The 26,125-nt window shown below is 51.1% G+C and overlaps 11 protein-coding genes and 1 non-coding gene across 12 annotated transcripts; 5 read left to right on the top strand and 7 right to left on the bottom strand.

Annotated features, from left to right (window-relative positions):
- Positions 1 to 76: 76 nt before the first annotated feature.
- Positions 77 to 2,484, bottom strand: COCSADRAFT_78506 (uncharacterized protein; the record flags this gene model as incomplete). Its single annotated transcript, XM_007696614.1, has 5 exons — positions 77 to 923; positions 979 to 1,157; positions 1,222 to 1,412; positions 1,582 to 2,146; positions 2,377 to 2,484. 5 exons carry the CDS (start codon positions 2,482 to 2,484, stop codon positions 77 to 79), a joined length of 1,890 nt encoding a protein of 629 aa, XP_007694804.1.
- Positions 2,485 to 2,805: 321 nt separating this feature from the next.
- On the bottom strand, positions 2,806 to 4,163 carry COCSADRAFT_32197 (uncharacterized protein). The gene is made up of 2 exons (XM_007696038.1): positions 2,879 to 4,163; positions 2,806 to 2,826 (listed from the first exon to the last, which is right to left on the bottom strand). Exon 1 carries the CDS (start codon positions 3,854 to 3,856, stop codon positions 3,161 to 3,163), a length of 696 nt encoding a protein of 231 aa, XP_007694228.1. The 5' UTR covers positions 3,857 to 4,163; the 3' UTR covers positions 2,806 to 2,826; positions 2,879 to 3,160.
- A 1,418-nt stretch (positions 4,164 to 5,581) lies between these two features.
- Positions 5,582 to 7,753, bottom strand: COCSADRAFT_106077 (uncharacterized protein). Its single transcript, XM_007696613.1, has 3 exons — positions 6,971 to 7,753; positions 6,000 to 6,857; positions 5,582 to 5,938 (listed from the first exon to the last, which is right to left on the bottom strand). Exons 1-3 carry the CDS (start codon positions 7,444 to 7,446, stop codon positions 5,794 to 5,796), a joined length of 1,479 nt encoding a protein of 492 aa, XP_007694803.1. The 5' UTR covers positions 7,447 to 7,753; the 3' UTR covers positions 5,582 to 5,793.
- Positions 7,754 to 8,428: 675 nt separating this feature from the next.
- COCSADRAFT_210509 (uncharacterized protein) lies at positions 8,429 to 10,469 on the bottom strand. The gene has a single exon (XM_007696612.1). It carries the CDS (start codon positions 10,357 to 10,359, stop codon positions 8,746 to 8,748), a length of 1,614 nt encoding a protein of 537 aa, XP_007694802.1. The 5' UTR covers positions 10,360 to 10,469; the 3' UTR covers positions 8,429 to 8,745.
- Positions 10,470 to 10,741: 272 nt separating this feature from the next.
- COCSADRAFT_131319 (uncharacterized protein) lies at positions 10,742 to 12,323 on the top strand. The gene is made up of 2 exons (XM_007696611.1): positions 10,742 to 11,910; positions 11,959 to 12,323. Exons 1-2 carry the CDS (start codon positions 10,790 to 10,792, stop codon positions 12,068 to 12,070), a joined length of 1,233 nt encoding a protein of 410 aa, XP_007694801.1. The 5' UTR covers positions 10,742 to 10,789; the 3' UTR covers positions 12,071 to 12,323.
- Positions 12,324 to 13,763: 1,440 nt separating this feature from the next.
- COCSADRAFT_186375 (uncharacterized protein) lies at positions 13,764 to 14,699 on the top strand. The gene is made up of 2 exons (XM_007696610.1): positions 13,764 to 14,160; positions 14,209 to 14,699. Exons 1-2 carry the CDS (start codon positions 13,797 to 13,799, stop codon positions 14,583 to 14,585), a joined length of 741 nt encoding a protein of 246 aa, XP_007694800.1. The 5' UTR covers positions 13,764 to 13,796; the 3' UTR covers positions 14,586 to 14,699.
- A 309-nt stretch (positions 14,700 to 15,008) lies between these two features.
- COCSADRAFT_210469 (uncharacterized protein) lies at positions 15,009 to 16,582 on the top strand. The gene is made up of 4 exons (XM_007696609.1): positions 15,009 to 15,106; positions 15,160 to 15,277; positions 15,328 to 15,680; positions 15,734 to 16,582. The coding sequence occupies exons 1-4, from the start codon at positions 15,059 to 15,061 to the stop codon at positions 16,136 to 16,138; spliced, it is 924 nt and encodes a 307-aa protein (XP_007694799.1). The 5' UTR covers positions 15,009 to 15,058; the 3' UTR covers positions 16,139 to 16,582.
- Position 16,583: 1 nt separating this feature from the next.
- Positions 16,584 to 18,683, bottom strand: COCSADRAFT_210462 (uncharacterized protein). The gene has a single exon (XM_007696608.1). The coding sequence runs from the start codon at positions 18,341 to 18,343 to the stop codon at positions 16,769 to 16,771; it is 1,575 nt and encodes a 524-aa protein (XP_007694798.1). The 5' UTR covers positions 18,344 to 18,683; the 3' UTR covers positions 16,584 to 16,768.
- Positions 18,684 to 18,779: 96 nt separating this feature from the next.
- COCSADRAFT_195289 (uncharacterized protein) lies at positions 18,780 to 22,544 on the top strand. The gene is made up of 7 exons (XM_007696607.1): positions 18,780 to 19,193; positions 19,244 to 19,344; positions 19,402 to 19,539; positions 19,591 to 20,630; positions 20,678 to 21,150; positions 21,198 to 22,171; positions 22,224 to 22,544. The coding sequence occupies exons 1-7, from the start codon at positions 19,023 to 19,025 to the stop codon at positions 22,462 to 22,464; spliced, it is 3,138 nt and encodes a 1,045-aa protein (XP_007694797.1). The 5' UTR covers positions 18,780 to 19,022; the 3' UTR covers positions 22,465 to 22,544.
- A 99-nt stretch (positions 22,545 to 22,643) lies between these two features.
- On the bottom strand, positions 22,644 to 24,879 carry COCSADRAFT_32188 (glycoside hydrolase family 76 protein). Its single transcript, XM_007696037.1, has 2 exons — positions 24,532 to 24,879; positions 22,644 to 24,479 (listed from the first exon to the last, which is right to left on the bottom strand). The coding sequence occupies exons 1-2, from the start codon at positions 24,644 to 24,646 to the stop codon at positions 22,711 to 22,713; spliced, it is 1,884 nt and encodes a 627-aa protein (XP_007694227.1). The 5' UTR covers positions 24,647 to 24,879; the 3' UTR covers positions 22,644 to 22,710.
- Positions 24,880 to 24,988: 109 nt separating this feature from the next.
- On the top strand, positions 24,989 to 25,339 carry COCSADRAFT_32187 (uncharacterized protein). The gene has a single exon (XM_007696036.1). It carries the CDS (start codon positions 25,014 to 25,016, stop codon positions 25,206 to 25,208), a length of 195 nt encoding a protein of 64 aa, XP_007694226.1. The 5' UTR covers positions 24,989 to 25,013; the 3' UTR covers positions 25,209 to 25,339.
- COCSADRAFT_t1 lies at positions 25,267 to 25,347 on the bottom strand. Its single transcript has one exon. It is a non-coding gene; the product is annotated as a tRNA-Leu (tRNA).
- Between the last annotated feature and the right edge of the window lie 778 nt (positions 25,348 to 26,125).

Genomic DNA, 26,125 nt, shown 5'->3' with positions numbered 1-26,125 from the left:
AGAGTCCCCATCAGCCACAAGCGAGCCGGTGCCTCGTCGAGACATTGGCTAGGAAGCCATCTCCGTGGCCCACCACTCACATGGGTAGGCTGTGGTGCATTTGTAGCCCGTCATTTTGCATCCACGTCCTCATCTCTTGGTACAAGCCGTTGCTTTCACCAAGGCCTGGTGTGGTCCCCTGTATTCCAGCGTCATGTGGTGCCGCACGAGGCGGACCGGGAATGTTGGAGGCGCCATGAGGATAGCTTCCCGGCTCCAACCTGCCATGGTCGTGGGACAGGTATCGGTCCACCAATGCTTTGAGATCTTGAAGAACCTTGAAGCAATCTCGGGGATAGTTTGTCCCCGTTCTTGACTCGTTCTCAAATGTGCGAATTGTAAATTCAATCTCAGGCGTATGTAAATTGGGAGTTGGTGTCTTGTGGCCACCAGAGTATTTGAGTATTTGTTCAAGTAGCAGGGCAACGCCAGCATTGAAGACAAAATGCAAGCCAGCTTGGAGTAGCTTTCTCACTCCGCATAGTCGCTGTGCTAGTAAGATATTTTGATGAGCTGCTTCTATACAAGTGTGGATATGCTTGCCATGCACATGATTTTGCAATGACCATTGGCCGTTAATGTAGCGTTCGGCTACAGCTTGTTTGACGGCTGCTAGTAAGATTGGGCGTGTCGTTAGCACAATGAGCTGGTTGGATGCCATATGTAGACAAAGAACGGCAGGATCAGCGCCTTCTCCGCTCGCGAGCACTGACGGGAGTTCCGAATTCCACTCTTCAAGCATCTTGAGAGCCTTGTCTATATTCGCGACCGAATAGCCAGGTCTGAAGTTACGAGGTGCAATTTTGAACGTCTCGCAGACAATGTACCCGGCGATGCGGGATAGCTCGACATGTGCACGGAGGCCTACAGACGGTGGCATTGAGCTAGACGTGTCAGCGGCTAATTCCGTTGCAATGTACTTGAACGCAAGATACCTACCCTTCATCGCATGGAAGAGGAATCCGAATCGCTTCGTCGGCTATGGTCGGCGGGCGTCCCATAAGCACAGCGAGCCATCGGTCCAGAATGTACAGTGTCCAAAAGACGCGCTTGTTTTCTTCATCTTTGCAGGACCTGAATGCGCCATGAATCATGGCAATGTGGATTGCCAGGCTGACCTTGACCGAATAGTCCCAAGTAAGTATGCATTTTGTACGCGCTGCTCGCAAGGAAATTACTGACATATACGTAAGCCGCATCTCTACGGTTGAGTTCAATCAAGTAGAAGCCCATAAGAGTTAGTACTGGCACATCACTCAGGGTAAAGCGCACAGTGTCCAGAGGGTTACCCAGAAGCTTGCGTGCACGCTTAAAGTAGGCCTCACCGGTATGTTGATCTGATTTTCGGAACATAGGATGTCCGATTGATGTGGCTAAAGCAAAGCACACGTGATAGAAGGCTAGGTATCTGTGAGTGTCGTCTGTGGTCATCGAAGTCAACGAGACAGAGCTGGCTGTGTGCGTGGGAGGATTGTTGAGGTCGCCCCACCCTAGAGGTAGACATCAGTGGGTTTGTGTCGGCTATTGCACCCAATGGCTTACAGTAAATGCCGCCAGACAAGAACCCGTCCTTGCCGTCTTGGACATAGGAGCGCAGTTCTGCTAGCATCGTACTCATGTCTGCCCAATCGGGCAACCACAAGGGGTCTACATTGGGGTTTGGGATCGGCCTTGAGTCGTACGTCTGGTAATGACCTATAGACGCAACAAAAGAAGACCCATCTGCCGACTCCGGCTGGAAGGCCAAAGGCACTAGGGTAAGCATGAACTGTTTCAGATAATCGAGAAAGGTTGCCCCAGAAGTCTCACCCAGGAATCTTTGAGTGCCGCAAGGGTCCACAAGCAGGCGGCCATCGTTAGCATCAGGTTGGTCCAGATCCATGGACACGGATTGAAAGGTAGGGGCAGTCTGGCGTGATGCAGATGGACCATGGTCGAGTTGTGTAATGAGTTCTGCTGCGTCTTCTGGGGCTGCTGATTGAAAGCCAGCCTCGAGTGCTGCGCATCTTCTTCGCAGGCGCTCTAGCTCGTCCTTGAGCGAAAGTTTGTCTGACTCGGGGGCTGGATACTCGCATTCCCGTGAAGTTTTGTGGCATCGTTGGCAAGGCTGCTCGCCAGAGCATCTGACACGGCGCACATTGCAGGCATTGCATCTGCCAGTGAATGTTAGTCCTAGTCCGGTGGAGGGGTGTTTTCTTTGTAGCGATGGTGGTGGTGGCGGTGCTGGGCGTCTTGCTAAGTCTTGCTCTTCCAGACGTTTCAACGGCCAGACTGGCATCACTCGGGAACAAACCCCTGGCATGGCGGCCCATGGTGGAATGCTACTTACGCCCTCACGACACGTTTTCTCTGATCGGGCGCGACCTTGTGCCGTCTTGGGTTAACAGGAAGGCGTTGGGGTTGGGGCGAGGAGCTGCCGGACGCAGGTACAAAGTTGGTATGCATTCTCGGGCCGAATTGACTGGATACGTCGTGGGTTACTCGGCGATGTCATGGGCTGTGCGGGAGGGGAGAAATGGGGGTGAGGAGCAGCAAAACCGAAATGACAAGAGGCGAAGGAATCCTCTACTGGTCGGGGCGTGCAGACGTGCAGTTGGTGTGGCTGCCAGCCCCCACGGCGCCGCAGCAATCCAGACCGTCACCATGCGCAGCCCTTTTGGGTCGCTATACGGGGGCAAGCGACCATGGATGCGACGATCTGGGGCAAAAAAACCCTAAGTCACCTGAGATGGATGCATGCATGGCAGCAGCGCGGTACAACAATGCCTCCGTGGTGCAAACCTAAAGGTAAGCATAGTCACATTAATGCGCTCAACGAAATAATGAATGCAAAAAAAAGTCTGCAAAATTCGGTATCCGAAGATGGTCCATTCGAAAAGAAAAGCCACATGGTCAAACATACATGTACTTGTTATCTGGAAGTAAAAGGTGGCAGCAGATCAGACATTCATAAATCGTATATTCGGAAAAGGTCATACTTCGTAGTACGAGGGCTAAAGGGCTTCTTTGGAAAATCGCAGTAGGCCATATTAACATACTGGGCATCGCTAACACCAGTCATTAAAACGCCGGCCTGGTAACATCAAATTCGTCAGGCCGTCTCAAACTCGCTCTCACTCTCTCACTCTTCTAAATGGACATTCAATTGACACTGACAGGCGGTGCGGATCGAGTACTTGGCCGCTTCCTCACTCATCCAGTTTGTGTCTTTGCCGCCATTCCATTTGATGCCGACAATCTTGCCTGCACCCTCACCTTTTGTGTCCATGACGACGAACAGCTCAGCGACTTTGGTGCCGGTCCAACTCCGGTGAAAGTGGACTTTGAGCTTGCCAGCTTGGTCTGGCCCCTCGCTGTAGATGAACCACTTGTCCTCCATTTCCTGCGGGGCGTGGCCAAGATAGAGCGAGTACATTTGCGAAGGGGGAAGGAAGATGTCCCATGATGTGATTTGGGGGTTCCCGGGAAAGGGTTTGGTGAGCAGAGCGTTGGGCACGACGCGTTCTCGTGAGCCTGACGAATGCATAGGGATGGTGAAGTGGCTGCGAGCAGGCTGACGGTAACATGTGGATGCCTCGCTGGAGTCGAAGGAGCTTTTTTCTGGCGGAGATGGCGGTGGTGTGAGGAGGCCGACGGGAGCGGGTGCAGGTGCGTGGGAGCGGTTCCGCTGCAGTCTTCGTGGTGCTCGTTGAACGGGCGGGCGGATGCCCTGGTTCATAAGAAAAGGCGATGGAGGGGTATCGCCTCGGTCTCGTCTGGAGAAGCGTCGGAATATCGACACCTTTTTCGACTGTGCCTGGGGTTGGTCCGACGCCATTATTGTTGTTTACGCGTGGCAGGCCGATTCTGTATACGCGCTCTTCGCTTTCTCTCTGGGGCTGTGTATATGATATGAAGGTATGTTATATGTGTTGTGTATTAAGTAGTAGTAAGTCGCGTTGGAGAAGAAGGTCAGCAGCCCTCGCAAGCAGGTGGACGGGTCAAGACAAAAGCAAGGCAACGCAAAGCGAGAGAAATAGCACCAGCAAGAGAACCCCGTCCGGCTTGGAGGGACAGGACGAAGGAGGCAGCAGAGAGGGGCGCGGTGCAGGTCGAGTACTCTACCTACCGTTGGCGGAGCCCCGGCGCTCCCCCTCGCGCAAGTCTGCGCCTGGCTTTATTTAGTATGCACCTCCCAAGCCGCAAGCAGACAAGCCCACGTCGTCCAGCGCACACCTGTCTCCACTCGCCCTGCACGCAATGCACCACACTGGCCCTTGTCTACTGGCCTGACTACCAACATCGTCCTTGTCTCCGGCCCGCCCTGGCAAGCCGCATGCTTCCAAACTCTGCCTGCCCATGACGCGGGAAGGGCACGGCCGTTGCTGGTACCAAAGTGCCTGGTAAAGTGGACCTACACCTGTCCAACCATGCGCCTGCGGTCAGAAAACTTTACTGCCGACGCCCAGGTACTCCCAGACTGTCATACCGTCTTTTTGCTTCGGCACACGGCATGCTGCTCTCGAACCTACCTGTTCGCCAGGGCCCCGGACGTGCAGTAGTTCCTTGTCGACTCTCTTCGCCGTCTCTTTTTGCCTCTTCTCTGGCAGCAAGATGTTCTGTCGATCGCCCCGGCTCCTCAAAAGGCCGGGCGCCTAGTACTGCATGCTAGATATCCTTCTCTCGACGCGTATTTGTTGCCATTACACACTTGGCACGTGCCCATCACACAGCCCTCGCCATACACGGTCGGTGGGTGCCTTACATGGGCAGTGTAAGTAGTACGACGACTCTGCTACCACTCGCCTGGGCCTGAGTGCGCCCGCATATCCCGTGTAGCGAATCCCGGGCCTCGTTAGTACCAGCTCACACATCCGTGCTACCTCAGGTGTAGCGAATAGCAGACGCGTCGTAGAGCAAAACAACGCCATGGCACCGACAAAAGGGGCGATTACCCTCACCGGTCAAAGCCAATCACCAGTCTACCTGACACGGAGCGTCAGAGTCCGATTGACGGGTGGAAGCTTCTTTAGGCCAGACCCTGGGCGGCCTACTGGCCATCATACTTACATGCATACCGCAACGTTCGACTAGTATTCCTTCCCAGCCCCCTCATAAACAAATGCTCGGACCCTTTTGGCACACGCGACACTCTGATGGAATAATCACACGCGAACTTTCTGGAAAACTCCGAGGGTAGCAGTAAGCCCCGACCCCTCTCTCCTCGGCCTGCATAGTGATTGTAGCAAAGCAAAAGCAGCCACGTGCAGAGAGACCAACCTAGTCCCCACGCCACTCTGCACCAGATCGTAAGATATGCATGCCACAGTCAGCCACGACTGGAGCTGGCCAAAGCCTTTGGATGATTGGACCCGGGTAACGCCCGCCTCTGCCTACCAAACATCAGGTACATGAAACAAGACCATCCATGGAGCTTTTTGTCGGGGATTATTGCTGCAACTCTAACAACGAACCCCGCAAAAGCGCTTACGTTCTCGATAACATAATGATAAGCCCCATCGTCTCGAAGAAGCTATTACAATGGGAGCCTAGCAGGCATTATGTCATGCACGGCGATCACAAAGGCTGGACGTGGTTATTCCGTCGTAGTATATTCCGACTAATGGACCACGGACGTCACGGAACTTCAGTCATGACAGCAATTTCCATTCTTATTCATCCGCTAGTTAATGAATTTTTTCTTATGTTATTCCTTTTTCATAACTAGTAGTTAGTCTATGATACTTTTCGAATAATACCACCCTGACATGGCATCTACTCTTTGTAGGTAATGGTCTTAAGGCGCAAAAACTCCTCGATACCCCAGTGGCCATTAAAGCGACCAAATCCACTCGCCTTTGCACCGCCGTGAGGCAGAGTCCACTCGTCGTGCACTGTCATGGAGTTGATGTGAATGGCTCTGTATCAATGTTAGCACGTGCGTCTCGACTGCACCTCAGTCACCACAAGCTGCTACTTACCCGCTCTCAATTTGCTTTGCAATTCTCAACCCTCGGCCAAGGTTCTCGGTAAAGACAGCCCCGGAAAGACCATAGTCGGTATCATTAGCAATCTCAATAGCCTCTTCATCGCTGGAAATCTCAATGACGGACACCGAGGGACCAAACGACTCGGTATGGAAAAGCTCCATGTTCTTGTTCACGCCGTCGACGATAACGGGACGCATGCGTGTGGCTGACGTCTCGTTTGTCTCGGGGTGCTTCTCGTCCTTTTCGTAGTCGCCCTGCACGACCTTTGCTCCGTTCTTGACAGCATCAGCAATTAGCTTCTTGTTCTTCTCCACACCAGGTGCAGCTATAAGAATGGGCGCGGGCTTATCACCACCAAAGATACCCTCTACCGCGCCCTTGAACGCCTCGATAAACTGTGGCTTGATATCCTTGTGCACCAAGATGCGCTCAGAACTCATGCAAATCTGGCCTGCATGCAAGAAAGCACCCAGCGCACACTGCACTGCTGCCGTCTGCAGATTCGCATCATCCAACACAATAGCGCTAGCCTTACCCCCCAGCTCCAGCAGCACAGGCTTGAGGTTCTTACCCGCTGTTGACGCAATAATACGCCCAACAGCCGTAGACCCGGTAAAGTTGATCTTCTTAATAGCCGGCTCCTCAATCAACGCAGTAGTAATCTGCGCCGCATCCTCGGGTCGATGGAACAGCACGTTCAGCGCGCCCGCTGGAAGCCCAGCTTCACTCAGTGCACTACCGATAGCCCACCATGTGCGGGGGCAGAGCTCGCTTCCCTTAAGAATACATGTGTTGCCCGCCGCGAGGGGATAGAGGACAGAGCGCATACCAAGAACGTACGGTGCATTCCTGTGCAAAACAAGTTAATCCCAGTTAGCAAACCATAATACTCCCAAGTTTTGTTTTGTTTTTTCTGTTTTTTTTTATAAAAAGATGTAGAAGCGGTAAAAGATATAACATACCAAGGCGCAATGCCCAGCACAACCCCAAACGGCTCCTTGACAATCAACGCGCTCGTTCCTTCCTCCTCACAACTCGGAATATGTCCCATGACCCCGCTCAGCCGTCCCGCCACATCCCTCAGCATATCCGCCATCTTGGGCACATTGAACCCATTTGCGAACATGTCTGCAGCCCCCGTCTCGAGCTTCATGTAGTCTGCGAATTCGTCGGCGCGCGCCTCAATCACGGTGGCGGCCTTTAGGAAGATGTTGCGTTTGGCTGAGTGCTTCATTTTGGACCATGCTGGGAAGGCGGATTTGGCGGCGGCGACGGCGGAGGTGACGTCGGCGGGGGAGGCGGAGGAGGCGCGCCATAGTTCTTTGTGCGAGGAAGGGGAGATGACGGGGAAGGTGGTTGTGGTTGTTACTTCTTGGCCGTTGATGAGGAGGGGGACCGTGTAGGACGGGTCTGGTTTGACGAGTTTGATGGTTGCCATTTTTTTGATGTTGGATTTCTTTCTTTTGTTCTTCTTATGCGTGAATCTTTATCTGAGAGAGAGAGAGAGAGCGGGTATATTTGAGAAGGGATTTCCTTTTTTTTATGGGTAGTAGCGACACTTTAGATATAAACACCCGCTTGTAGCATTGCCGATTCTACGGGCCGTGTACCAAAAACCCTAGCTTGCCCTCTTTTCTGGACCCCCCTTCCTTCACACCCTCGTTTTGGCGCCTCGACCCGTCTCAGACGATCCCTTCCCCCCACCCACTCCACTACCTTTCTCTGGCTGTGTGCGTGCATGCATGCTGCAATCGGCACGTATGAGGCACGGGTTGTGGCGAGCACATTACATGGGCGTAGTGGGGGCCTGATTTGCTAGCGTTCCGAGGCGAGTAGTCGGCCGAGACGACAGGAGGGGTGCATGAGGGAAAAAATCCCGTGAGGTTATGTTGGCTATTCTTTTTCGAACAGCTAGGACACGAGCGGAAAGTTGTGCTTGTTACTATTGCTATATTATAGGATGTGAAGTGGTGTGTTGGTGATATTGTATACACAAGGGTAGCATATAGAATGGCTTTGATATTTTGTATGTAAGCACCTATTTGTCCATTTCAATTTAACAGCTTTTCTGTATCTTCGGCTTACATTCATTCAGCTGCCATAAGTTGGAATCCTTCAGTCCGTCCATACTCGAGTTGAGTGATAATACCCGGTTGCAAAATCTGTTTCACGAAGTTCGTGGTGAAACCTGGCAGGTATTTCTACATGAAAAGGATTGCGGTAATTTAAGGTATCTTCATATTCTTGAAACTCAGATTCTGGGTTCTGCAGTCTTGTCATCTAGCTTTGTAAACGTGGCGTGCGTGGGATACACAAATTCGGCTGGGAACTGGGGATGTGCGGTTGTATTGCCTTGAGGCACATACGATTGGATGTGCAGGGACATTGGCTAAGGATGATAGGTTAGTTTTTTTAAATGCGTTTGACATATTGTGTGAATGTCCTGAGGCGTTTTATACGAGTAAATGCAAACTAGCAAGTACTTCATGTTCCTCCAAGGGCTTCATTAAGCGACATGCAAAAGGGGATGGGTTGACAATACTGCAAAAGAAAGTTCAAACTTGAACAGTTTATGCTTGGAAAGAAATAAAATTTCGAACCGTATATGAAAAAGCGGTTCATCGTGGTCCTCGCCACTGTCGTTGCCGTTGTGATATTAGTCGCTTAAATCTCCGCCATTGCTTCTATAGTTAAGTAGGTCAAACACATTATACTCATCCTCTGCAACATACGGACCCTATCCACCATACTGACCATACCCATCAATTCCACCAAAATCTTCATAGTCTTCAAACTCGTCACTGCTGTTACCATCCTCTTCGCTGTCATCATCCGACTCATCGTTGGACTCATCACTGTTTATGTCCATCTCGTCCGAAGAACTCGATGTGCTCTCATCGTCTGTATATCCGCCATAGAAGTCATCCTCTAGCAAATCATACTCGAAGCTAATCCCCGCCTCACGAGCCAGTTCAGTGAGGTGCTTCCAAAGGCGTGTGCCAAGAAGTTTCTTATCAGAGTATAGTAAAAACATCCGAACTTCACATAGTTTAGGTGTATGAGTCGCACTGCCAGCCAACAGGTGTTTTAATGAACGAAGGTGTTTACGGTCGTGTGGGCCAGGTCGGATACGCGTTTGAAATGTCTCCAGCGAAGACGGTAGTCCGTTTGCAAACTCTTTACCATATTCCGCTACCAGTATACCCAAAGGGCAACTGAGTTCTTTCAACGATGTAAACTCCGTCAGGCCGCTGTGGTCGTGAATTCGACCAGGCCTTAACCTTTCTATTTCCGTCTCGCAGTAAATCGTAAGAGTTTCTAGCGATGTTTGATGAGGTCGCAGAATCTTGGCTAGCTTGCGAAGAACAGCTACGGGCGATCCATTGAACCACGGTAACATGTCCACAGACATGTCGTATTTGAACGCCTTCAAACGCCGTGAAGTTGAGACTAGGAAATCTAAACAGCTTTTGGTGTAAAAACAGCCGTTTAGAGAAAGTGTCTCAATATTATTTCCCCTTTTATCTATCATTCTTCGAAGCACCTGAGCATTGTTCTCTCCTCGACGGGAACTGTGGAACTCCACAATTTCTATTAACCGTAGCATGCGCAATGATTGGAATCTGAATAAAGGTGCAAGAGTAAACAATTGTAAGTCAAGTGCATGGACCGTGACTGTTTGTAGGTTTTCAAAGCGATGGATCTTTCCAGTTTCGCAACTGAGTGCTTTGTTCATCAAGAATACCCAGTCGGGAGCGTTCGCGAGAGACTTGGACCGATCATAGCCGGCATATCCGATAGTTTGAACATTTGGTAGATGTAGTAGGATTATGCCCGTCAGCACTTCATAACTTCCAGGGTCGTTGTTGCATTTGTCTACCCATTTTCTCCAATGGCGGATTTCAAGGGCCTGCACAGCCTTTTTAATCACCCTCTTATCCTGCGCTGTTGGTTCGTATCGCGGATTAGAATAGTCATCTTGGGTGACTCTTGTCACGTGCTGTACGAGCGCCGCCAGTTGCGGGTTCGATATCAAGGTACGGAGGAACAAGTAGGCATTGCAGTCGCGTGGGTCAAACAACGCATAAGCCTTTGCAATTGCAATTCGGTAAAAACGGCGGCTCGTGCATGCCAAACTCAGAGCATTCGAAATCTTTTTCTTAGGGGTTTCCGCATCTGACAAGTACTCCAATATCTCGAGGATGAGCTCGTCAGGTAAGCCGTTGATTGTCGCATGCAAGTTTTGTTTTCTCGAGGGTGATGCTGCCGCAGCTTCATGTGCAAGGAGGAGCCTCCGCTTTTGCTTTTCAGAGGGGAGTAAAGGAAAGTCACGTTCGTTGAAGATCGGCATGAGTACTTGCAATTCGGGAAAAAGACCGGTGTGGAGAAAAACGATGCCTTGCTTTGACAATTGAAATGGAGGTGTAGCTGTTCCAAGGTGGGGGATATCTGCTGTTATAAAAGGGCGGATTACTAGGGCTGAAGCTGACTTCAACTGTATATTTGCTACACGGAAACATCCAGGTTGTACATATATCAAAATTATACCTCCAACCACCCCAGCTTCGCCCACCCAGGACACATTAATTTTGGCAGCGATTTTCCCGTCTGCGTCTACAAAACCCAAGTGTCTCGAAATCCGCAAAGAGTCCCACCCAATAAGATCTACGTACACTTCAGATAAGAGATTTGCTAATCAACATCACCCCCGCACCCCCACCACTTGACTATTTCGCGAGAGAGCTGAGGGCATTCCTTCACAACATTACCCCTCTTTCGCCATGAACAGTCTATCCGAGGAGCTTCTGGATCATATTATTTCCGAGGCCGTGCAACCTTTACCAGACCGGCATAGTGCTCGTTATGCAGACCTCATCAATGTATCCATGGTATCACGCAAATTCCATCGCATCACAGAGCCGTATCTGTACCGCTCTATTGTCATATCGGAGAAGAACAATGAGCAATTCCTACATACAATAAGATGTTGCTCTGGATTGTCACAATATGCTCGGGAGCTCTGTATCAAGCAATCTTGCAACATCACGCATGAAGTATTGCGTCTTGCTCAGCATCTCCCAGGCCTGCATAAATTGGATCTGGATCTCACGTCTTGCAAGACTTCAGATCTTTTGCCTGTATTGCAGCTGTCATCAGTAACAGCACTGTGCCTCTCTAGTGTTGTAGCCAGACAAGTCGATGACGCTAGTCCCATCGACTGGGGAATCGCTAACACGGCCATTGCGAGCCTTGAAATGTCTTTTTCGGATCCCGAGACTTGGTGGGAAGATTGCGATGAGATTTGGAAATTTGCTGCAGTCTTTCGCAATTTGAAAAGCTTGAGTATTCATAGCGACTACGAGGGAGAAAGGAAACATACACTCAACGGCCCAGTCTTTCGGTGTCTTGTGCATGCTTTTAGACATGCGTTTGAGACCAGTCTCCGCTCATTCAGCTTCAAATGCAACGATGTGAACCATGATTACATCTACCAGAGTGGCGTAGCCGTCAGTGGCGCGTTCGATGCGAGAGAGATTCTCAAGCAATCACAACTCGAGAGCCTGGAGATCGATACGATGTGTTTACACAGGTCAAGTCAAGAAGGGAAGCTGAGGAGCCAGGAGCTCGGTCCGTCATGCCTGCCAGCTTCGTTGCGCACGTTGTATTTGCGCCACCTTGTCGCGACAGGCAATCTGAACCCTACAGAACGAAACCTTATGCACTCGGATGAGGCACAGTGTTTGTCACAGCTAGTCAACCTGGGAGCGCGAAGAGCGCGCTTCCCAAATCTAGAGAAGATGACACTAGCTATCTCTCTGCCTCCTCTCTTTGAAGAAGTTGCTTCGAGGATCGTCAGAGTTCAAGCACGAAAAGTAAAACTGCAACTAAAACTAATACTGATGTAAGTGCAGAGGAGAGTTTGTGGCGCGCGATAGCTGAAAACAAGCAGGTCCGAGTGGGACTATGTGAGTGATGATACGGCCAGATCATGGCCAGAATATCATGCTACTCGAGACCCACGGCATTCTTTTTACGATCCGACATTTGTACGCTGCGCATAGCCATTTCCGATCTTTTATGATTGAGGTTTGCTGCAGGCGTTTCTCGATACATGCTCTGGCTATTTACATCCGCTGCTCTCTCGCTCTCTTGAGCAAGTAGACACCAGACTGTGAAATTTTGATTTGTACTGCCATGCGAGATCACATCTTCGTATTGCTTCGATCGAGATAGAATAAGATTCTGCTAAAAAGCTTCAAGTTACATGTGAATGCTACAAAGCTTCTGATTGATGGCTTCGTACAACATCCTGGTCATCTGTGGTGTTAAAAAAATCTTGGCAGAGGCTTGCAACGTACGGAAATCTTGGGTTACCGAGAACACTGAGATGCAGCTACACGTAGAAAGGGTTTCGACAATGTTTGGCCAAAGGTAAGCATGGATGCTGACAGCATGCGGATCAAGGGCGCGCTATGAACCTTTTGGGCTAACAGTCAGATTTAGGTGTCACGGTCCGATTGGCTGAATCTATACGCAGTTGCGTGTTCCGCAGCCTTCAGCCACGATGAGCGTATACGCAAACAGAACAGCATCGCCGCAGACCATCGCATGTGGTCTTTCATTAGCTCGACTTGGAAGATGCCGGGGGCGGAGCGGCCAGTGTTAAGATACAGAGCATGCTCTATTTAAGGACGCTGTCACTGACCCAACCTCTTGTTTCGTTTCCCATTCCAAACAACCTTCACAATTCATTTGCATCTCAACCAACATTCAGAGCACTACTTTTTCGTAAATCTACAACGTAGTCCCATAACCAGCTTTCAAAATGGCCTCTCAAGCGCTCGTCCTAGCAACCAACTCCGCACTGCAACAAAAACCCGCACCCATTGTCCCTCACAACTCACCAACCCAACAACAAAAATCCTCAGCCAACAAATCAGGTGGTTTTTGCCTCAAAAAAGGCCTTGATAGCCTCACCGAGATGCTTGAGCGTAAGATCGACCACCAGATTCTTCTCGCTAAGACCCGAGCTCATGCCGCGTCATCGTCACAAGAGACACCTGCCGATCGCGCTTCCAAACACGTGCACTGGGAAACCAGCAGCAAGCTTCAGCAGACAGCAGTCTAGAGTCTTTGAAACACGTAGTTGGAATACTAAAGTAGTGCCAAGAGGGGCTGACGTGTTACCGTGAAGCAGTTTAGCTTCTCGGGTGTGGTCTTTTGCGGATCTGCCGGGCACTGATTTCATTTGCATCACACAAGAACAGTGTATGCGCATCCAAGCAAGAGTGTGGTATGACTGGGCTGTGATCGATTTACGCCTTATGGCTAGTAGGCATTCTCTATATACTTCACCGAGATTAGCGTGGAGTGTCATCACATGCCTGCCAACAACAAGGCAACGAATCAGTATGGATATGGTCATGTGTTAGGAACGGTCCGGCAACATGAGGACCAAAGAGCGAATGTATGAAATACCCAAAGGATATTAGAGGACATGAAGAGGGGCATTATAACGTATTCGCTTACATTAGCGAGCTGTCATTTTCATAGCGAAGGATATGTTAATCTTATAGAATAACGATTCAATAGAACATAACAGCACCATCTTACAGCATTTGTTGCAACCAATTTATCCATCACCATTACACGTGATCAATTGATCCAGGGAACAAGCTTTCCTCATCAAAGCTAGTACAACCATGCAAGACCCAATCACTACATTTAGATCCAATACACTATCCCTCATCACGACAAACACTCTGTACATCAAAGCCGTCCAATGAAATGGCGAAATCTGCGCAAACATACAGCAAGCACTTCATCCCACTCGAGTCGAGCCCTGAAATATTCACAGAGCTTGCGCACAATCTAGGGCTGCCTGCATCGTTAGAGTTTCATGATGTGCTTTCTCTGGATGATCCAGAATTACTTGGGATGCTGCCACGGCCAGTATACGGGCTGATTCTGATACTTCCGACGACAGAAGCGTACGAGAAAAGAGTCCAGGATGAGGATATTAAGCTGGAGAGTTTGCAAGGCGCCAAGCAAAACGGCGATGTAGTGTTTTTCACACAAACGATTAACAATGCGTGCGGGTTGTATGCTATACTGCATGCTGTATGCAATGGGCCGGTCAGGGAAAGGATAGGTGTGAATGGGATCTACTGGTGCAGAAGGCATGGCTGACGTGGTGTAGAATCCGATTCAATCATTGCGAGAGTGCTCAGTTCAAGTCTGGCGAATGGTGTAGATGAGCTGGCTAGAGCGCTGGAAGACAGTGAAGAGTTGGAAAAAGCATATGCCGCTGCTGCTACCAAGGGTGATACGGATGCGCCAGTCAATGCTGAAGATGAGGTAGATTATCACTATGTTGCTTTTGTGCGATCATCCAAGAGTGGACATCTCTACCAACTCGATGGAGACCGGAAACGTCCCATTGATCTTGGAACACTTGAAGCAGACGAAGACGTTCTTGGAAGCAAGTGTCTTGATATCATTCGGAACATGGTGGCACTTGAAAACAACAATGTCAACTTTAGCTTAATGGCCCTGGTTGAGGGCGCCGAAGTGTAGGTAGCCAAGGAGTCACACTCTCGGTTGAAGAGTCTCCGAAGAGCGGTAAAGTGTGAACTATGAAGGACCTTCTTATTTGTTCTTGCAACCAAGAATGCACGTACTGGAGTACAGCCGCATGCACCACAGCCAAGCAAGACGCGAGGCTGTGGGATGCTCCCCGAAGGGACTTGTAAAGGTGTCATAGACCAAGTGGCTGGTGTGCGAGGTGCGTCCTAGAAAAAGCGATTACTACGATAATCGACATGAATCATTTCACCTCGTCCTAGAGGGTTGTTGAAGCTGGCCCATGTGATGTCGGAGAGATAAGGAGGGTGAATGTGTGCGAAGAAAAGTCATCCAGAGGCCGGGCGCATGGACCACCACGCGCTAGGCTAGCTCTGTAGCTTCACCTCGAGCGACGTCCCCGACCGCGATTGTGGTAGAATCCATAACTTACTCCCCACCCACCCTATCACGCCCAAATCGCAACCATGACTAAGAAGCGCAAGAGGTATCCGGATCTGAACCAGAAGCTAGAGGTCAGCATATTGAGAGCGAATTGCACACGAGACACGCATTGATAACCCGGCAGCGACCATGGTGCTACTACTGCGAGCGCGATTTTGACGACCTGAAGATTCTCATCTCTCACCAAAAAGCCAAACACTTCAAATGCGACCGTTGCGGACGACGGCTGAACACTGCCGGAGGTATGCCGTCGCAACATTCCAAGCCTCGCTCTCCTCTAACACCTGACCAGGTCTCTCTGTGCACATGAACCAGGTCCATAAGGAGAACCTCACGCACGTCGAGAATGCCAACCCAGGACGCCAGGGCCTCGAGCTCGAGATCTTCGGCATGGAGGGCGTGCCCGCCGAGATAATAGACCAGCACAACCAACAAGTCACACAAGCACATTTCGCCGAGGAACAGGAGCGCGCGCGGTTAACGGGTAATCCGATGCGTGGAGCATATGTGAATGGTCAGGCTGCACCGAACAAGAGGCCCAAGATCAACGAGAGTCTGGACGAGATTGAGGCGAGGGCGGCCAAGTTTAGAGAGGACCGTAAGAACGGCGTTCTCCCGCCGCCAGTTGAGCCCGTGCAGAATGCAGTATGTACATTTCAAGAAGTAGAAGACGGGAATGTGACTAACAAGTTGACTAGACCCCCCCAGTCGTTCAACCGCCCTATGGCGCTCCTCCAGGTGCTCCGGTGGCCTTTCCGCCAGGCGCTCCTGCTTACCCACCCCAAGGCATCGCGCAACCCTTTTCACCCGGCAATGCCGCCATACCGACACGACCAGGCAGCATACCAGGCCAACCAGGAGCGCTTCCACCTCGACCAGGCTTCGGCGCCCCACCGCCCGGCGCATTTCCTCCCGGGCCAAACGGCGACATCTCCAACTCTGTCGACGATCTCATCAATGAGGTTACTAAGGAGGCGGCGCCCAAGGAAGAGAAGAAGAGCAAAAAGGACAAGAACCAGCGGCTTATTTTCTTTGCCGAGACGACGAGTCCCGAGGAGAAGATGGCGGTGTTGCCGAGGTTTGCGGAGTTTATGCGGACGTGATTGGGGGGCAGTGAAGCTGGTGGGAGTGTGCATGGTGTATCTTGACATTTTTTTCTTGGCCCAAGTGCAGGAGAATGCACGTGGAGATGGATTTTTTAAAAAAAGAAGAAGGCGCCTTGAAAGAGGTGTGAGAAAGGGGGGCCCAGACAAAACGAATGACAAGCTTACTGGTGCTATCGCGCCGTGTGAAGGGAAAAGGGTATCCGTCTCTTTTCTTCTTCTCTTCTACCCAAGACATGGAATGCGACGCGAGTAAGAAAACAAGGACGTGTTTTCTAGTCTATCCATGTTTGTTTGTATACAGACGGTACATGTATATGTCTCAGAGCAAGAGAGAGAAATAGCTTCGGGCGTTGATTACGAAATGAAGACTATAATCCGGTCCATTTGAGAATACACTGTTCAACCCGAAGAATCAGAAGAGAGTGAGAGATGTTCCAAAGAACCAAAATCAGGGTATCTTGCATTAGTGACGTGTAATCTGGGCCGTATAACTAAGGTATACAGAAATGTTATATGTAGATCGCGAAGAAGAAAAAGACAAACATCGAGGTAAGGATAGGCCTTGTTTTTTTTATGCCACCAGAATTCCACCATCTATATCTCAAAAAGAAGAGGGAGAGGAAGGAATCATTGATCATAAAACCCCAACTCCTCGCCTTCCTCCTGCTCATCCTCATCGTACTCTTCGCTCTGCCCATCCTCACTGCTACTACTGTCAGTCTCACTGGCACGCGCCCACTCAGACGTTTCTGTAAAGAGGGATTCGCCGAGATCCAGAGCGCGGGCTTGCGTGGTCGAGGGACCGAGTAAACCCTCTCCATCACTGTGATCTTGGTCCGGCATAGGTTCCACCTCCTTAAGCAGTGTCTTCTCATCATCTTCGTCCGGCGTCGCCCGGGCAAAGCCAACAGATTTCGCAGTGTTAGGCCGCTCATGCTCCTCAGCATGTGATGACGCGGGCATAAATCGCGGCTGCTCTTCGATGATATCGCCGTTCCAGGGTCTGCATGCGGTGATGTTTTCGCCGCAGCGGAGACAAGTCCAGCCTTCGCCTTCTTCGTTTGCGATGCGCTGGGCGAGACAGGCAAAGCAGTAGATGCAGCCGCAGGATGTGGACTCATAGGGGTTTGTAATGTCTGTTGCTGCGCTGCCGACGACGCCGCCACCACCGGCCGACGAGGCCATGATGTCGGATTCGGTCGCGGTGGTGGGGTTCTGGTCGCGGTAGCAGATTGCACAGGTGCGTTCAGGGAGGAAGCCGAGTTCGCCGGAGGTTTTGGTTTCGTCGTCTTCGGTTGAGGAGGTAGTAGATTTTCCCATGAGGGAAAAGAGGGTTGCCCGGAGTTTTTTGAAGGTGCGGCTTAGAATGCGGCGCCAGCGGGATATGCCAACTAGAGGGAGGAGGAAGAGCAAGAACTCGGTGAAGGCGTGCCAGACGAGTTGGCGATTGAGGTACTCAAAGCTGACTTCGCGCGAGGTCGAGTGCGACGAGGGGGTAAGGCGCAACCGGAGGAGACGGTCGGTGATTGTTCTGTAGCGGCCGTCGACGAGGAAGACGAGGAAGCTGGCGAGGCCGAGCACATCGTGTGCGTTCCCAGCCAGCTCACTCAATCTGCCCAGCAGTTTGAGGCGTGCGGATTCAGGTCGTGTGTAGTCTTCGGACGTAGACAAGAGGTACTCCTCCCACTTTGTCCACGCATATCTCCCACCGACAGTAATGGCGCCATAGGCAATCTTCTGCCAGGGCTTCGGGGGCGGGCGATTGGGGGCACTGCTGCGGGCGTCGGTGTAGCGCAGCCCCTGTAAATGGGCGCCGTAACTTGCATTCTGGTCCCAGATGCTCAGCTTCCACAGCACAGCGCGCAGCAGTAGTAGAATCTCGGCCGAGTAATTATCGGTGACATGGGAGCCAAAGTACTTGAGGCCTTCGCCGACCTGGTCTTTGAGCAGTGTCAGCAGCTCCTCGTCAAGGAGTTCGGCATCGACCTGGCCGACGCGGAACTCTGGGCGCGTTCCCGAGCGGCCCTTGATCGCGTCCCAAACGCTGAATCCCGCCGAGGAGACGGCGCCTAGGGGAAAGGGAAGGCGGGCGAGAGCGCGAGCAGGGCGCGATGGCTCATGGTGGTTGCGCTGCTGGAGCGCGCGCTGGGCGCGGCGGGCTGCTATGCGTTGCTGGGCGGCGGCGAAGTCTGCGGAGTGCATCGGGAAGCATTGGGAGGCTGCCGGGCGCAGGCAGGGCAGATGAGGGTGTGGCGAGAGAGATGTGGGCGGGAGGAGGCGGCGGCGGTGATGGCGGAGGTGAAGGTGGTGATATCAGAGCCGCGGTCGCGCACTCGCACTCGGAGGAACGTGATGAGGAGGGCCATGGGCCGAGGTTGGCTGGGCATGCACAAGCCGATGGGCGCCATGGGCCTCGGGGGGGTACAGACACGCCACAGCAACAATGGGCATGCGAACATGCAGCATAGCCTGTATGCGATTCGAGCAAAGAGAAGGCTATCCCTCCCCTTTGTTTGTGTATCTGTCCCCAGGCCGGAGTACTTAGTATAAGTATATCAAAAAAGTTTAATTGCTAGTCAGCTCTCACCGTCGGTCGTAGAGGCCCGAGCTGGCGACGCGGGGACAGCAAACATGGAATTTGTTTCGACTGCAACAAACAACAGGCAGACAATTACCCTGCAGCCTCATATTCACTGCCCCCCGGGAGAGTAGGGTCCTATTTCACCTTTGTTGCTTGCTGTATATACCCAGTAGCGTCATTTCCTCTCATTCTGAATCTCTCTTCTTCACACTTGCGCTGTACTGCGTCTCGAACTACCCCACTACGGCAACCCGCCCAGTGCATGCATATATACATAAACACAACAAACAACAGCACCCTATGAGCGCCAGCTTCCAGGTCGAGGTTCCCGGCGAGGCCAATCCCTTGACCGAGGGCATCCTTTTCCATGTCCTACGCTCCGCCTCGTCCGCAGACCAGACGCAGGTCCAGAGCGGCGCAAAGCAACTGCAGCATTGGGAAAAGACACAGGGTTTCTACCCTCTGCTTCAGGTACACCAGGTGTGAAGTATGTACCTGATATCTATATTGACACGCTCCAGTCCGTTTTCCTCGACCATTCCCTTCCGCTCGAAGTGCGATACCTAGCCATTATCCAGTTGAAGAATGGCATCGACAAGTACTGGCGCAAGACTGCCACCAAGTACGCCCACCGCTCTATCCATACGACTACACAACACCTCTTCTAACACCATGGCAGTGCGGTGACAAAGGAAGACAAGGCCTCTATCCGGGCACGTCTACTCGAGAGTGCGGTGAACGAGGCGGATCCCCGGCTGGCCCTTCAGAACGCCTTAGTCGTAGCAAAGATTGTCCGCTTCGAGTTTCCCAATGACTGGTCAGTCTGACTGCCCTCCTTCTTACTTGCAACATTTAACACTCTTACCAGGCCAGATCTGTTCCAGCAGCTCCTCCACATACTCCGCGCCTCGACCGAACCCAACGCATACTCACTACAACTCCCCCGTGCGCTCCTCGTGCTCCTATATATCATAAAAGAACTCTCCACAGGCCGCTTGCTGCGCACCCGCCAGAGCCTGCATACAGTTGCTCCGGAAATATTCAATGTTCTAGGGACAATATATGTGAGTAAGGTGCAAACATGGCAAACCTTCTTTCGTGATGGTGGCGACGATGAAGGCGGTGCAATAGAGAGCATTGACCACAGTCTGCTCGCCATAAAGACCATTAGGCGACTAGTCATTGCTGGCTACGAATTTCCAGGCAGAGACAAGGACATTCAGGACTTTTGGACACTGACTCGTACTCACCTTGGCGGGTTTCTACAGTATGTGACGCCAGAGAACTCGCCGCTTGCAGCAGAGGTGCAGAAGAAGATTGGAAAACATCTCATGCAGCTGTCCAAACTTCATCTCAACATGGCTTCTACTCACCCCTCAGACTTTGTTCTCCTGCCAAACTCTTTAGATCTTGCACGCGACTACTGGAGTCTGATCGCAAAGGTAGGCGAGCAATGGGGCTCTACGTCCATAGAAGGCGCCAAAGTTAGTACCGATGGCGACGCTGAGGATGAGGCCCCCATACTCGAACGTCTTGCTCTCAAAGGTTTGTTGTTGATACGTGCGTGTATAAAGATGGTCTTCTATCCCACCCAGACCTTTCGCTACAAGCAACAACAAGAAAAGGACGAAAAGAACCAAGCTACGCACTTGGTCCGCACAGACTTGTTCACAGACGACTTGGTGCGAGAAATGATGTCAGCACTCGTCCAGCGCTTTTTCGTCTTTCGTCCCAGCGACCTCCGCATGTGGGAGGAAGAGCCCGATGAGTGGGAGAAGATGGAAGAAGGTGCAGAGGATTGGGAGTTCGCCATCCGCCCCTGCGCTGAAAAGCTGTTCTTAGATCTCGCAAAGAATTTCAAAGATTTGATCATCCAGCCTCTGCTCCAAGTCTTTTATTCCGTCGCAAGTGAGTACTTGCTCAAGATGCGGTGAGTTTTGGCTAACCTCTTGCAGCCCCTCAGAATGAGGACATTCTGTTCAAGGACTCGGTGTATACGGCCATTGGCCTTGCAGCTGACATACTTCATGACAAGCTTGACTTTGACTCTTTTCTGGAGAACACCCTAGTTGTAGAGGCTACCAAACAGACACCCGGCTTCAACATTATTCGTCGTCGTATTGCTATCATCATTTCTCAATGGATTACCATCAAGATGGCACAAGAGAAGAAGCCTATAGTATACCAAATCTTTCAACATTTACTCGACAAGAACGATCCACTGAACGACCAGGTCGTCCGCATCACGGCCGGAAGGAAGTTTCACGCCGTTGCGGACGAATGGGAATTCAAGGCTGACGCCTTTTTGCCCTTTTCTGAGGTCATGCTAGACAGACTCATGGCTTTGGTGCAAGAAGTCGAACTTCCGGAGACAAAGATGGCGCTGCTGAATACTATTAGTCTGATTGTCGAGAGAATGGAACACCACGTAGGTTAGATATCCATGATGTACATCCCGAGACTGACATGATGCAGATTACACCATATGCCAACAGTATCATCTCTCTCCTGCCGCCGCTATGGGAGCAGTCTGGCGAAGAGCATCTCATGAAGCAGGCGATTCTCACTATACTTGCTCGTCTGACAAATGCCATGAAGGCCGACTCGCGCTCATTCCATGTTTCGTTCTTGCCCATTATTCAAAGCGCCATCGAGCCTGGGTCAGATACCCAAGTCTATCTCCTCGAGGATGCACTCGACCTGTGGGCGTCTATTCTCGCGCAGACACCATCTGCTCCTGAGCCTACGCCACCTGAGCTCCTCAGCCTTCTCCAGTATCTTCTTCCACTATTCAATATGGACAATGAAACTCTGCGCAAAGCCATTGAGCTCACAGAGGCCTACCTTCTACTTGCACCCGCTTCAGTGCTAGCTGATTCTTTCCGGCCTGCCGTCCTTCAAGCACTCGCGGAGTTACTTGGTACTCTAAAGCCTGAAGCGAATGGTATCATGACACACCTTGTGACATGTATCATTCGTGGAGCTGAAGGGGTTGGTGGCGAAGAGGCAATCAAGGTGTTGACTAGCGACCTCATATCTACTGGCTCTCTAGCAAAGGTTCTTGAAGGTCTACACGGCGCATGGACACACCACCAGTCTCACGGTCCCTATCGTGAACTCCCGTCTCATGCTGTCGATGGCGTGGTAGAAACAGACTACTTTACTGTCTTAGCCCGTATCGGCGTCGCTTCTCCTTCGGTACTTCTCGAAGCTCTTGCTTCTCTATCTAACGAAGGCTTAGAAAAGACACTAGATTGGTTGCTAGAGGAATGGTTCAGCCATATTGAAAACATTGGAGATGCACCAAACAAGAAGCTCATGTGCCTTGTTCTGACTAGGTTTTTGGAGGGCGGGCAGCCGTGGATGCTGGCAAAGTTGCAGTCACTGATCGGTGTCTGGACGGATGTGCTCGGCGAGTTGCTGGATGGTATGGATGATCGGACGCAAGAGTATATTGAAGTGTTTCCTCTGGTTTTTGTGCCTGTACTAACCTCAGTATAGTTCTCTCTACTGGCCTCCAGAACCTTATCACCCGACTGAGCCCGAAGCCCCAGAAGATGTGCGCAAGCGTGAGCTCATTTACACCGACCCTGTACACCAGATCAATCTCGTTGCTTTTGTCAGAGAACATTTGCAGCAAGTGATTCAGCAGGCTGGTGGCGAACAAGCGTTTCAAGAGGAGTGGTTGAGCCGAGTGGATAAGGAGGTGCTCAAGGGCTTTGGCGAGTTGGGGATTATGTAGGTAGATGGAGATGGGGACATTGGTACAAGATTATAATCGATTAGATACTATCAAGCGATGAAATGAGTAAAGAAATATGCTATTTCCAGTGCCCTTTATAGGGTCCCGATTGCAAGCTTTTCCTCTTTTCTGTATGATGATCTTGTTTAGTAAAAACAGGGGAAGGTAAAAAAACGTGGCTACAGCATTGCAAAGTCATGACATCTTGATATCTGTGTATATACATCAACCCCATGTCCATCCATCCTACTCAAACACCCCCACCTCATCTCGCCAGAGAAAAGTCCACATAGCACGAACGACCGCCAACCCACTCCCCTGCGTCTCAATCGTGCGACCCCTCCCCCGATCATTCAAATCCTCACCTACCCGTCTCTCTGTAAACCTTGCCTTCTCCCTCCTCCCATACACATCCCTCTCCTCCCCTTCTCCCACATCCCCATTCCGATAATCCGTCGCATTGACCCCAACCTCAACCTCCAACCCCTCTCGCTCATTCCCTTCCTTCGCATCCCACCAACCCCCAAACCTACCCTCGCGATCCCTCGTAGCCAACGCAGCTTGTGCATTGTGCACCACCCACTCCGTATACCCCTTGCAACTATTCCGATGCAACGCCGCCACCGACTTACTCGCACCATACGTTTTACCACGTCTTGCTGGCTTCCGGGGCAAAGGGTCACAGAACGCAGTTAGGTGGTGAAAAAATATCCCTTTGAAAGTCTGACCGTCTTGGTTGCAGTGGCCGGCGGGGTCGCAGAGTTCGGTCAGGATACCGTTTGCTCCAAGACCGTGCCATTTCTCATCCTCTTTCCCTTCTGCTTTAGCTTTAGCTTTAGAAGAAGATGGTGCTGGGGAGGCGACGTCCCAGCCAGTGGCACGTATAACGTTTCGCACAAGCTCATGGCCATCTTCCAGGTACCTCGTTTCCCCCGTGGCTTCCCAAAGCCCGCGTAATCCGGAGAGCACAACGCCTTGGTTGTATGTGTAGACCATTTCGTTACGGTCGTCGCAGACAGTTTTGCTGTGATTGTTGCGGTATCCCCCGATGTGGAAGCCGTCAGTGTATAGGCCTTGGGCGTTTTGCATGCCGCTTTGCTGGAGCCAGGTGTACCCGTTTATGGCGTTGGCAAGGTAGATGGGGGAGTAGCGGGGGCGGGTGTGGGGGTTGTCGAGGCAGCCATCGTCGTCGTCGTCGTCGTCGTCGTTGTCTTGCCTGCTAACGCTATTGCTGTGGTTGGAGGAGGAAGAGCGCGATTGGGAGAAAAAAGGTGAACAGTTTTCGTCGCCGGGGAAGTGCAGGTACATGTTTATGCTGGCGGAGATGAAGAGTTGATTTGTGATTGCGTTCTTGTACGGTAGGAGGGAGGGGTTCCATGTCATGCCTCCCCCGCAGAGGCGCCAGTCCCAGCCTTTCTCAGCGAGTTCGTAGAAGATGCGTGCGCGGTGGGCGAAGGCTGGGATGAATTGGTGGGCGTGCCAGAATTTTTCTGATTGGCTGGTTGAGGCAGCAGAGGAGGAGGAATAGTGGGATGAAGAATGCGTTTCGATGAATGTACTTGCTTCGAGCCAGCCTAGGACTACCCACAACATGTCGTCGTAGGCTTGCATGCGGATTGCGAAATGGTCTTCGCCGAAATAGTAGGCCGTGATTTGGGAAAAGTACTTGTTTATTTCGTTTTCGTGCACGAGGGCTTCCATCTCATGTTTGCGGGTCCGGGAGAAAGTATTGGGCAGAGTGGAAGAGAGCGTGGAGAGCGTGGCGGAGACGTAGGTTGAGGTAACGGCTCCAGTCCAATCGATCGCAGTGGTGTACTTGCCGAGCCAGATGGCGAAGTAGTGGTCTTGCATTGTTGATAGTGCAGAGTACAGGTCTTGGAGGATGTTGGTTTCTGTGAGGGAATGGCTGGCTGGTGTATTTCCCTGCGGTGTTGATGGCAAGTCTTCAGGCGATGCTTGTAGAGGTGACTGGGATTCATCTTGAATCTTGAACTTGTAATCTACTTGAGCTTTTCCTAGAAGAAGCTTATGAGCATGCAGTCGCCAGACTCTATTTCTCAGCCTCACCTTGTGCATCTTGTGGGTCTGAAGTACCAGCTACCAACCCCGTCACGAACGCGATCACAAGCAACGACAACAACATCCTCAATCGCCAGACTGGTGCGACAATATAGAACGCCATTCTCAACGCCCAGAAATCTCCCAAGCTCTTTCTCAACTCAAGTTACCAAGCCGATCCAAAACACCCAGCGACGCGTAACCCCCTTGCAAAGTACGTAATCTGTGCTCACGTGCCCAAGTTGCAAATTCTACAGCAAAAACATCTAACGGGTAGAACGGTGCCAGTGAAGAACTCCAACCGGTAGAGCGAACAAAGTCGTGGTAAAAGAGGAGAAGGTTGGGGGCGGCGATTTGTCTAAGGCTGATACGAATCTAGCCAAGTCCACCTTTTGCCGCGCTTGCATGTTCGGGCGCTTTTTTTGCTTCATGTTCCTGGGGTATTTATCCTTTGAGAACGACAATCCATCAATGGTAAACCTACTAAGAAAATGCGGTACATCATTAAATTGCAGAAAAGACGCTACAACACAGCACGCCCAGCAGCTACATTCTTTCCCACTTCTGCAATATGTAATACATACGTGGGGGAGCAGACACCTCCAACACCGCGCCCAGACCTAGCCCGCCACCCCTCGCGTGGTGGTTCCAACGCACAGACACCCAATCCATCTCAACTCGTTTAAAAAAAACAGAGGATCTCTTCCACGACAACGACAACGCAAAAGGCAAAAAAGAATATGCTGATAAGAGTGGGACTCGAACCCACGCAGATTTCTCTACTAGCACCTGAAGCTAGCGCCTTAACCGCTCGGCCATCTTACCGGAGAGTGATAGTGATTTCGAAAATTGAATGGAATCTGTATTGAGTTTTATGTGCGTAGATATGGCATTCGAAGCCATTAGAGAGCAGATGGGATATATTTTGGCAAGGAGTAATCCTGCTTCTTTGCTCTAGAAATAAATTTCGTCTGTATAAGTGGGGTGCATGGCACTTGGAGGTAAATTCTCTGGTCAGCCGCATGTCCGAGTGGAGCGCGGGATCAGGGACCAAAAGGTCTTGGGAGGAGCTTATTTGATAGGCTGCTTGTTTGTATTGGGGGTCTGATTAGGATATTGGATCAGGGACAGGCAGTGTGTGGAACTGATAGGTACTAATGAAGTTCTCCTCTGGGTGATAGCCAGTTGGGACAGGATGTGCTAGTCCCTTGGGAAGCAGCACCTGCTTAGAACCTTGGTGTGCTGCTTTCATGTCTGTAGACTAAATGGATGGGAGAATTTTTGCATGGTACTAAGTATTGATGATGGTTTGTTAAATCTCATGATCAGTCACTCAATGCAGCTGAAGGCATATGTCTGGTGAGGCACAGAACTTGGTTATCCGTTAGCGGCCACTTTAGGTTTCAGAGAAAAGTGGCACATAATTATGTATTGATTCAAGCAATGCATGTGTGATATCTGAATCTTCTGATTGTAGTGTCTTCTGGAGACGAACCCAGTAGATACTTGACGTATAGATACAACCAAAATTGCAATATGTACTTTTATGCAACGCATCGCTCTTCAAACTTATGGCCAATCACGACCAAAAGGCCCAAATAGC

Source organism: Bipolaris sorokiniana (genome assembly GCF_000338995.1).
Source record: "Bipolaris sorokiniana ND90Pr unplaced genomic scaffold COCSAscaffold_1, whole genome shotgun sequence".
Classification (NCBI taxonomy): domain Eukaryota; kingdom Fungi; phylum Ascomycota; class Dothideomycetes; order Pleosporales; family Pleosporaceae; genus Bipolaris; species Bipolaris sorokiniana.
Note: the sequence above shows the minus strand (reverse complement) of the source record. Positions and strands in the feature narration are given on the sequence as shown.